The sequence below is a fragment of the Eutrema salsugineum genome, unplaced genomic scaffold (genome assembly GCF_000478725.1).
Source record: "Eutrema salsugineum unplaced genomic scaffold, Eutsalg1_0 scaffold_7, whole genome shotgun sequence".
In the NCBI taxonomy this organism is placed as follows: domain Eukaryota; kingdom Viridiplantae; phylum Streptophyta; class Magnoliopsida; order Brassicales; family Brassicaceae; genus Eutrema; species Eutrema salsugineum.
The window spans coordinates 11,205,982-11,217,605 of record NW_006256486.1 but is presented as its reverse complement, the minus strand read 5'-3'; the positions used below and the strand labels follow the sequence as shown (position 1 = coordinate 11,217,605).

General features: G+C 42.1%; 1 protein-coding gene and 1 non-coding gene across 2 annotated transcripts; both read right to left on the bottom strand.

Moving 5' to 3' along the window:
* Positions 1-1,034: 1,034 nt before the first annotated feature.
* Positions 1,035-1,141, bottom strand: LOC112083174. The gene has a single exon (XR_002897473.1). It is a non-coding gene; the product is annotated as a small nucleolar RNA R71 (small nucleolar RNA).
* Positions 1,142-8,736: 7,595 nt separating this feature from the next.
* LOC112083100 lies at positions 8,737-9,810 on the bottom strand. Its single transcript, XM_024150831.1, has 2 exons — positions 9,613-9,810; positions 8,737-9,531 (listed from the first exon to the last, which is right to left on the bottom strand). Exons 1-2 carry the CDS (start codon positions 9,808-9,810, stop codon positions 8,737-8,739), a joined length of 993 nt encoding a protein of 330 aa, XP_024006599.1.
* Positions 9,811-11,624: the final 1,814 nt, after the last annotated feature.

The following is an 11,624-nucleotide window of genomic DNA, read 5'->3' as shown; positions in this document are numbered from 1 at the left end:
ATACCAGGCACACAAATCTCTGTGGATTCGATCCCTAAATACTACAACTGATTAGCTGTGCACTTGCGGCTTTCTTTTATTTTGTTAAGGGTAAAACTTGTTCCCTCACACAGTTGATACGACACATCAAGTTTTTGGCGCCGTTGCCGGGGATTTGTTTCGCTGCCTTTTGCTATTTTTCTTGTTTTAACTTCTGTTCTAGACACCTGATCTCTAGTTCTTTTTTAAAGTTTTTCTGAACTATATTTCCCTTCTTTTGTCTTTCTCTGAATTGCATGAATACCAGGAGTAGACCTGCAGGAGACATTCCAATTCTAGACGAGATAGACAGACACGAAAGAGAACTTCGAAGACTTAGACGAACGCAAGGAATGGCCAACGACGACCAGCCTGGAGATCCTATTAATCGAAATTTAAATATGGACCAAGACGGGTCCGAACATGGAGAAAACGAAGAGAATGATCACATAGAAGGTGATCATGCTCGACAAGATGGAGAGGAGGATGAGGTTCTTCCAAGAAACCACCAGAACCGAGAGAGAGAATGACGTGAAGACCTTGATCCACCCATCAATGCAGCCGATGGTGACCACCCAGCAATGCAGCCAAATGAACGCATTCACCGCCCCATTCCGCCAGCAAATCAACACCGAGGACAAGCCAGGAACCATCGCATATCTGATTTTACTGCACCTACTCAAAATTTTCAGAATGGATCTGCGATTCAAGTACCATTTCCAAACCGGAATGAGTTTGAAGTCAAGCCACAAATCATCTCATTGGTGAAGCAAAACCAGTTCCATGGAGTTCCTTCTGAGCACCCAGTGGACCATATCGAGCTTTTTGAAGAAATTTGCAGCATGATGAGAACAAACCAAGTTCCACCTAACTATTTAAAGTGTAAGTTGTTCCCTTTTTCATTAGCAGATTAAGCTCACCGTTGGTTGAAGTCTTTGCCTGCAGGATCGATTACCAATTGGGAAGAATGTAGAACTGCTTTCCTGAACCACTTCTACACTAAGTCAAGGTCGAACAATTTGAGAACGAAAATCTCAACCTTTCAACAAGGGCCAACTGAATCTTTCTATGAAGCTTGGGAACGTTTTAAGGAGTATGAACGTGATTGCCCTCACCATGGATTTCATGGATCAAGCCTGCTGAGCACATTTTACTGAGGTTTGCAACCAAAATACAAACTTTCACTTGATACAGCTAGCAATGGAGATTTTGGGCAAAAGACGATAACCCAAGGAAGAGCTCTCATCGAAAATTTGGCTCAAGCAAATAGCAATGACTGTCCTGAATACGATCGATCGATGAAGCAAGCCGGAACAGACAACAAGGAGATAACCGAGTTGAAGAACATGGTGAGCCAGTTTCTGAAGAGCAACAATCGCCCAATCCATGCTTGTGAAACCAACAATGGCGCAGAAGATGAAGGACCTAGTGATATCGATCACATTAATCAAGCATTTCAAGAAGAAGATGTGAACTACGTAGGAGCACTGGTGCCATACCAAAATCGCTCCAACAACAACTTCAACAACAACTTCCGGAATACAAATTACAACAATCTCTCTTACCGCAATCCAAATGTGGAGAATCCTCAAGATCAGTACTACCCACCTCAGCAAAAATCCTTCCAAAACAAGTTTCAAGGTGGAAAATTTGGAGGAATAGTACCATATCAACCGCGACAGCCATATAACTACCAAGGTACGGGTTTTAACAATCAATTTGTACAACAGCAGGGAGTCACAACGAACCAGCTAGCTTCACAAATCGGTAGACTTGAACAGTCAATCCAACAGCTCGTTATGACGAACGAAAAAGCATCTAAAGACGTGAACGTGAAAGTGGACTGCATGTACAATGATCTGAATGGTAAGTTTGAATCTTTATCTTCGCACGTAAAAAAGTTAGATGTGCAAGTCGCCCAAACAGCCGACTCTATGAAGAGGCAAAGTGGAGTTCTTCCAGGAAGGGTTGAAGATAACCCTAAGAAGTTTTGCAATGCCATAACCACATTGCTCGAAGAAGAGGCCGGAACCGATGGAAAGAAAGAAGAAACCCCAATCTTTGTACCACTGTACAAGGATATCGATCCCAAGCAGCCACCGTTTAAGGTACCTGAACGATCACCGTTTCAAAGGCTTACCAAAGCCGATGATCCGGGACGTTTTGTTTTCCAGTGTTTCATTTCAGGAATCAAGTTTACAGACTGCTTGTGCGATTCCGGAGCCAATGTCAACATCATGTCTAAGGCATTTGCCAAAAAATTGGGCATAAAAACCTTAAGGACATCGACGGTTAAAGTTATTTTTGGAGATTCATCTCAAAAAGATACTGAAGGGGCGATTCATGATCTACAAGTTCTAGTGGGAGATAAGATTGTTCCAGCAGATTTCTAAGTCCTGGAGATGGATAAAGACAAGGAGAGGCCACTCATTTTCGGGAGACCATTCCTAGCTACAGTAGGAGCAATAATCGATCACGCAAACCGGCATGCTGTTTTCCTCAATGTGGACCGAAAAATGTACTATCCTACTATCTTAGATGAATTTCCAAGTAAAGGGAACAGGCCAAAAGAGAAAGAAAAGGAGAAGCCGAAAGCTTTTGCAAAGATCAAGATCATCATTCCACCAGATGCAACAGAAACTAGTGAGGACCAAATCCAGGAGCTGATCGAAAACACAAAAAGGGTTCTGAACAACATTAAAGTCCGAAAGAAGAGTAAAGGTAAGAAGACTTCTCCTCAAGGAGAAGAAGTAAAACCTCCAGCAACCGGAAGTGATAAAGGCATATCAAGTGGAGTGCCATTTAAATCAGCCTGATTCCTCATGCTTACGTCGAGCTAAACGACTTAAAACAAAAGCGCTTAATGGGAGGCAACCCATTTAGGTACTCTTTCTTTTAGTTTTCTTTTCCTTTTTTACAATTTATGCTTTCTTTTTCTTTTTAAGTTTTAGGTATGTTATGAAACAAAAACACAAAAAAATCACAAAATTAGAAAAACCAAGAAGAAAAGGTAGGTTTTTAGCTGCTCGGCCCGGCAAAGACGAGAAGATTGGACTATAGGCCGCAGGAGGAAGGACCGCGATCGCGACCGTTCGACCCGCGGCCAAGGGTGCGTTAACCGCGGCACCGTGAACGTGACCGCGGCCAAGCCCTCAATCACCGCGGTCGCGCGTCTCCTGACCGCGGCCGTTGGTCGTTGAGGTGATACCGCGGATTTCTGCCGTTTTTCGGTATTTCCCGGTGTTTCCCCAAATGTTCCCGGTAAAACCAGAAAAGATCCTCCGTAAGTTTTAAACTTTCCTAATGTGCAAACAAGAAAAGGTAAGTTCCCGTAAACTTAAAAATTTCCAGAAATTTTCTGTTTTTGCTTCAAAAACGCTTTTTAAAGAAAAGAAACAAACTTTTTGGATCAAAACTCTTTCTTCTCTTCTCTTCCAAAAACTTAGAGATTTACGAGAAAGATAACATTTTTCAATTCTTAAGTTTTTTAAGAGATTTTTGGCTCAAACATCACTCTTTTTCAAAGCTGATTTCAATTCTGCCATCAATTCTCTCTTTCCAGCAAGGTATGAACCTCAAACTCACCATTCTTACTCGATTTTGAACTTAGGGTTTTCTTTAAAAACCCAAAATCTTGGTCTATTGATGGTGGAAATAGCTTAAGAATGATAGATTATCCATTTAGGTTATCTAAAAATCGATTTTAGCACCTAGCTTAAGAGAAATTGAGATTTTTGAAATTTGGATTCTACATGCTTAATAAAAATCAAATTTGGAACAGCAAAATTGATGAATTTGATTTAGTCTTGTGTGATTAGTGATTAGTATTGGGTAATCTTTAGAATTTACATGGAAATTTCTCATCAAAACCGATTTTTAGAAGATTTCTATGTTAAGAACATCAAAAATCCGAATTTAGTCATGAACTACTTGATTTCTCTGATTCAATATCAATTTTGCTTGCTCATGGTTTTAATTAATCTTTTTATGCTAGTATTGGTGTAACAAATCTTAATGTGTTAAAATCAGCATCCATATTCACTCTTTTTCCAAGAATCATTTCATTTTGCAGAAAATGGACGAAACCAGATCCCGAAGGAGCCGTCGAACTGGTGGCAGCTCCGAGGACATTCCCGATGATGCTACTCTAGGAGAGTACATGCTGAACCAAGCCAGACCGAGAAGAAGAAGCTATGTGATGAGATTGCTCCAGCACTCAAGAGAAACACGAACACCTCCCGAGCCACCACAGATTCGATACATTGGGAGAGAGACAAACCCGAGAGTGGACTATGCAAGGCGTTTCAAGAAGCTGAACATCAAACCCACGCCTTGCATTGATTATCATACACTCGAGATGCTTGGAATCAGAGAGGATGTGATCTGGTACATCGATGTACTTAAGCGGAGACCCTACATGGAGCTGAACCTTCCGACTTATCCTGAGCTAGTTCGTGAGCTTTTAGCGACCATACACTCCACCACACGAAGAGGAGGAACCCCAGAACATCAGACGGCATCTTGTCATTCTCTATCCGCGGACAGCCTTATTCTCTCACCATTTCCGAGGTTTGTGAAGCTCTTAAGCTTCCATACACTGATGGCATTTACCTTGAAGATGAACCTGATCTTAACCTGTGGAGAGAGATGGGTCATGGAACCTATGATAGTGGGAGATCGAAGTCTGCCCTTCTTAGCCACCCAGCAGTGAGAGTTGTGCACAAACTCTTAGCACACACGATCTTCTCTAGAGCCAACATGGGAAGTGTTTTGAAGACTGAGCTCATCACACTTCAGATTCCGTTTATGGATGATCCACGACTTGCCTGCTTCGCATGGATCATAGCGCAGAATATGGTGAAGGTGAAGCATGATTTACATGGTTGCGAGGACGTTACTCCAGCTTTCGGGAGTGCTATTACAGCGATACTACAGGCTGTAGGATTTGATTTCTCATCTGATGATCCACTTCCCGATGTCTGGTATGATCTACTTTATCTCTCTCGCGATCACACTATCTCTCGTGCCGCTTTCGATCCAGACAGGTTTGGTTACAAGTATTGCACTGGAACCGAGGAGCATCGAGTCCACTTACCTTCAGCATCTATCCCGAGATTGTGCAACGGAGGACGCCCACGATGGACTCCGGTATCCGATGATTTTCTGCCATCTGTACCTCGTCTACCATTCACCATTGGCCAATACATAGTGGCCAAGGCGAAGCGTGATGCAGCTGCAGCCTGTGATCATTTTCAGCCATCTATTTCGACTTGTCACACCTCATCATCTACATATCACACACTCATTCCGATCTCGAGCGCAGAGTTGAGAGACAGGGACGACGCTTTGAGCGCGTTGTCACCTTCTTACAGGAGCAGCACCATTTCACAGACGACACTTCGGAGGATGAGTGATTGATCAGCACTTCACTACCATCACGGTTCTATCATCATTTTCTTTTCTTTTATCTTATTTTATTTTATTTTGCTTTCATTCACCATCTTCTCACCAACTTTTTCATATTGGGGACAGTGTGATTTAAGTCTGGGGGAAGATGTCTATCCGTACTAATCATTTCCCTGCTTTGCTTTTAAATTCAAGTACTTTTTAAATTTTAATATGTAACCTACTCGACATTAAGTATTTTTCAAGAATGTTTGACGCAAAACTATGATGATTTAGACCTGCACACTTCTACACTATGCATGATAGCTCATTTGTGGTTATCACTAGACTAGGCGGTAGCTAGAGTACTTGCACTACGAACTCCCACCAGAGTACTTCTATTCATGGAGATTCTTTCTGACAGGATATACTAGCTCGTTTTATTTGGACTTAATATTGATATCTAATTTTCTCATCATTGATTTTAGGCAGGCATCGACATACACATCTAGGACGTCTTTTACCATCACTTTTACCACTATTTGTCGTCCTAGATGACCAGTTTATCTTTATCTGGTACCATACCCTAAACCCAAAACCCTTGTTTTCAATCCTCATGCATTCTCTCTTTAGTTTATATCAGCAGATATGTGCAAAAACGTCGGAGAGAAGAGGAGCGACGCAGTTTTCAGTCACTCACAAAGGAGACTGAATGGAATTGGGAAGGAAGAGTATCAGAAACATAATAAAGCTTTACAAGACAGATATTAACTGGTAAATTCGTACTCTCTAAGACTCTATATCTAAAGATGTTCCCTTTCTTTAAAAAAAAAAAAAAACGTGAAAAGAGAAAGGGAAACAAAAAGCCTAATGAGTCTTAGATTGTCAAAATTTTTGGAGCAATGAGCAACCACTATTCGTTTAAGGAGATATTGTTTTGAAAGATTTACAAAAATCTAAGTCTGGGGGAGTTTGGAGAGAACTTGAGGAAGAAGACCATGAATCTATGTCAAGAAGAAAGTGACTGAAAACTGTGGATACCAACAGCTTCACTCTCTCTTGCGGTTTTGCATAATATCCTGCATCCTCCAGATCTTCAGGTAACCCGTAAACACTTTAAACCTTACCCCCCAAAATAATCGTTCTTGACACCTAGCCTAGATCGCCTTGCCTAGATTTTCTTTGATGAGAACCACCGAGATTTTTAATGAATGTTAAGAGCTAGTTGACTGGAAGTTAGATCCTAGTGCATAGATTTCTGCATGACGGATTAACGGACTAGTTATGCCTGTATTGCTAGTGAGAATTTTCTAGGCTATTCCCGATTGATGCATACTGATTGATATGGGTCTAGAAGTTTGGTCTCTGAGATTTTGTTTAGTTCCTGCGTTTTCAAACCTCTCGCCGAGATTTAGCCTTTGTTTTGTTTGAGGACAAACAAAAGACTAAGTCTGGAGGAGTTGATAACACCAGATTTTGACCATTTTTATGGATCATTTTAATATCTTTTACAGGTGTTTTTACTCCATTTTCAAAGGTTTTCAAAGGATTTCTATGTTTCCGGATTTTAAAAGACTTTTCAGGTAATTTGGGATAAAGAGGCACAAAATGGAACAAAAAGACTCTTTTGGATAAATGCAGACCGTCAGAACTCTCATGAAGAGACGAAGACCTTTTCACCGTCTGGTCACCCTCAAAATTGGACAACTTATAGAAGAATCAACCAGCTTTCAAATGCACTTGGTTTGGAGACATTCCAACGGTTGGATCTCAAGATATTTCATTAGCCCCGGAGCCATTCGAAGTCGGTCAGCAACTCACCCGACCACGGCCAACAAGCTATTTGCCGTGGTCAGAAGCTTCCTGACCGCGGCCAACAAGCCAATTGCCGCGGTCACAACACTCCCGACCGCGGCAATCAATCTCCGAGTTAAAGCCCACTTCTCTGAAGCTCAAAGTCATTCTCAGCCTCAATTCCGGAACCCTAGAGACCATGGAGTATTGGAGACTATAAATACATGTCATTTAGTTCGTTTTTAGGGGGAACCCTTCATACTTTACAGAAACCCTTTTCCTTTAGCCGTTTTTATGAGATTTTTGTAGAAGATTGTTCAAGTCCGAGTTCTTCAATAGAGAAGCTTTCTTTATCTCTTTTCTTTACCGTTTTTCATTACTTTTATTAAAACCAATGATGATGTCGAACTCAGCCATGTCTGAGTAGATCCCGAGTTGGGCTTAGGGTTCCCGAAAGGGGCTCATAATCGATTAAGACATCTAGGTTTATAGATCTGGGATTTCGAACTATTCTCTGTTTATTCTTGTTCTTATTGCATGTATGCTTGATTGATCACCTAGTATCTGATCTAGATAGTTAGTGTTGCAAAAGTTATCATTAAGTATCAGCCCTAGAATGAAACAGGCGTATTTTCCGTAGGAGTGGAAACCTACCTGCGGCGAGATCGTGAGTATTGACGAGTCTTGTGCAGCTCTTGCGTTCTCTCCCTTCCAGGGCCAGAGTGGAAACCTACTGGTCAGGGTTGCGAGAAACAGTTGGTTATGATCACGACAGTGACGTAGTCATACCGCCGTACTCTAGCTCTTGAACCCATATATCGTTATCTGTCAATCCCAATCTATCTACCTTAGTGTTAAAACCGATTATGATCCCTTAAGAGTTCCCAAAAGCTCAGCGTTTTTAGCCATAGTTTACAATTCCATCGATTTTTACTTGTTTTCTTAGACCTGCATTTCAATTTCCTTAGTTCGTTATTTACTTGCTTTATTTACCTTTCATGCGATATTTTACTTGCCAAATATTTGTTTAGTTCGATATTTTACTTATTCCATTTGCATTCCATTCGATTTTCTTTACTTGCTTTTTAGGATAGATTTATTTGCTTTCTTTTGCTTTAGTTTAATTCGAGAAAAACAACCAACCTTTAAAACCAATTTAGTCTAGACATAAAGTTAAAAACCGTAGAAGAATACCAGGCACACAAATCTCTGTGGATTCGATCCCTAAATACTAGAACTGATTAGCTGTGCACTTCCAGCTTTCTTTTGTTTTGTTAAGGGTAAAACTTGTTCCCTCACACAGTTGATACGACACATCATATCGTCAAAGTAGACAACAACAAATTTACTAATATAAGGCCGTAGAACCTGGTTCATGAGCCTCATAAAGGTGCTCGGTGCGTTTGTGAGGCCGAATGGCATCACCAACCATTTGTATAGGCCTTGCTTGGTTTTGAAGGCCGTCTTCCACTCATCTCCTTCCTTCATCCTCATTTGGTGATATCCACTCTTTAAATCTATCTTGGAGAAGATAGTGGCTCATCTTAACTCGTCAAGCATGTCGTCTAAACGTGGGATCGGATGGTGATACTTGATGGTTATGTTGTTGATGGCTCGACAATCAACGCACATCCTCCAGCTGCCATCTTTCTTGGGGACCAGTAGAACAGGGACAGCACATGGGCTAAGTGATTCCCTGATGTACCCCTTGTCCATGAGTTCTTGCACTTGTCTCTCCAACTCCTTTGTTTCTTGCGGGTTCATGCGATAAGCGGCCTTGTTGGGAAGCGCTGATCCGGGAACAAGATCAATCTGGTGCTCTATGCCTCGCAGAGGTAGGAGGCCAGGAGGGATCTCTTCAGGGAACATGTCTTTGTACCTGTCTAATAAGGCGCTGACCTCTGGTGGGATTTCCATATCTGTTGATTCTGCGCTTAGACATTCTTTGTAAAACATTAGTAATATAGTGTCATTGGCACTTAAAGCACGGTTTAATCCTCCATAAGTAATATATAAACTAGACTTAGAGGACTTAGACTCTTGAGCCATCTTACTTTGAAGCTCGTGAACTTCAGATGGACTTAAGGGTGCTAAGTTGAACTTACGGTCCATATGTGTGAAGCTATAGTAATAGGTTCGGCCGTTGTGTAGGGTGGCCTTGTCAAATTGCCAAGGTCGGCCTAGTAACAGATGTCCGGCTTGCATTGGCACCACATCACATAGCACCTTATCTCGGTACTTACCAACACTGAACGGTACGGTGACTTGCTCGGTTACCTTGAGCTCTGTGGCATCATTAAGCCATTGTAGCTTGTAGGGCCGTGGGTGCTTTGTCTATTCAAGACCTAGTCTGTCCACCATGAACTTACTAGCCACGTTAGTACAAGATCCACCATCTATAACTAGATTACATACCTTGTTCTTGATTGTACAACGCGTGTGGAACAAATTCTCTCGTTGGACCGTCTCTTCAGGTTGCACCTGAACGCTCAGGACCCTCCGGGTCACCAGTAGATACTCTCCGGTGTCGGGGTACTCTACATCTTCCTCCTTGCTGTTTACCTCCATCTCGACTTCATCTTGAGATTCATATCCACTCGGGGTAACGATCATGACCCGTTGGTTGGGGCAGTCTCGCTGATAGTGACCTCATCCCTGACATTTGAAACAAACAATGTCTCGGGTTCTAGCTTGACTAGTGTTTTGAAACTTACCTTGTTCCGGTTTGTTTAATTTTGGAGGCTCAGTGGGTTTGCCTTTGAATCGAGACTCAATTTCTATAGCTTTGCCTTTGTCTAGGGGTTTGCTGGTGCTGGCTTTCCAAGGCTGATTGTTTCGGCCTCGGTTTGAGAGAGTTGATTTTCTCTTGATTTTGTTGCTCCACTTGCACCGAAAGATGTAGTAGCTCATGTAAGCCACTATACTTAATTCGTTCCACCTTCCGAGTTATTCTCTCTTGAAGGCCATCAACGAACTGAGCCATGAGAGCCTCCTCGGACTCTTCTAACTCCAAAGAGTTCATGAGTTTCTCGAACTCTTCGAAATACTCCTCAACACTCCTTGAGCCCTGTGTCAACTTACGAAAATGTTTTTGTAAGTCCCTATGATAATGTTCGGGCACATACCTCAACCGCAGTAGGTATTTCATGTCGTGCCACGTTTGAATTGGGCCAAAGACTTGTCGCCTCCTGTCGTTTGAATACGGTGCGATCCCACCATGCCAATGCATTGTCGGTGAGCTGAGCCGCAGCTAACGCGACCTTCTTGAGCTCTCCATAATCGTAATACTCGAAGATATACTCCAAGCGCCTCTCCCAATCTAAATAGATCTCAGGGTTTGATTTGCCTGCAAAAGTGGGAGGAGTTATTTTCATGTCATTGTTAACTTCCCTACGCTCTTGTTCTCTTGGCCTGTTTCTGAGCAAAGGGTCTTGTCTCCTCTGGTGATGCCGATTCAAAGGATCAGGAGGTTGATCCTCCTCTAGTTCCGGCATGCTGTCCGTCTCCGAGTCCTCAGGGTTATGCTCTAGGTTGGCTCACACATTCCTCCGAGCTGGTGGAAGTTCTGTGTTGAGAGTCCTCGGTTGTTGTGGCTCAAGACGCGCAACACGCTCATGAGTGTCTCGCAGCTCCTCTCTCATGGTGGCAAGCATTGCCATGAGCTCATTATGTTGCTGTCCATTGGCATGAGCTGGTGCGGCGTTGTTGGTAATGTCACTGTTGTCTCCCATGGTTTTAAAACACGGTTCCTTGTAAGCTCACCAAAAACAACGACTTGTCAAAGTATTAAGTGTGAGACGAGTAGATAACACTAAAGGAACTGAAACTCTAATATAATTCTTTTGTTCTTTTCTAGTTTTGAATGAAAACGGGTATACAAGGATATGAAATAAGACTATGATATATATTTATATATATATATATATATTTTGACTTCTAAATAAACGAAAACAATTAACGCTTAACTAACAACCCTAACTATATTTTATTTTTTTCTTATTAAACTTCAACCGATCTAAACAACCTAATGAATACGGAATAACAGAAAATAACAAAAGATAAGGGTAAGAAAACCGAAGCAGGCACTTCGGCTCTGATACCAAAATGATGTAAGAACCGGTGGTGGCTCTCACACTGAGGATACGGGTGGGAACTAAGATAGGCGGTCGCCCTCTCCTTAGCTCGGTTAATGGTCGATGATGGAATGATCTGACACACACGCGGTCGCCCCCTCGTGTGGGATCTAAACGGGGTGTGATGGCGGCGTGAGTTCACAACACAGAATGATGGTGAGTCTCTGATACGGTGAAGGCTCAAAGCTTGCTTGAATCGCACAAACAAACCAAGAACAAAGAGAAATCGCTTCTTGGGTAAACTTTGAAGAAAGTTCGATATTTTATTGATATGGGAAAAAGTCTGCGGACTAC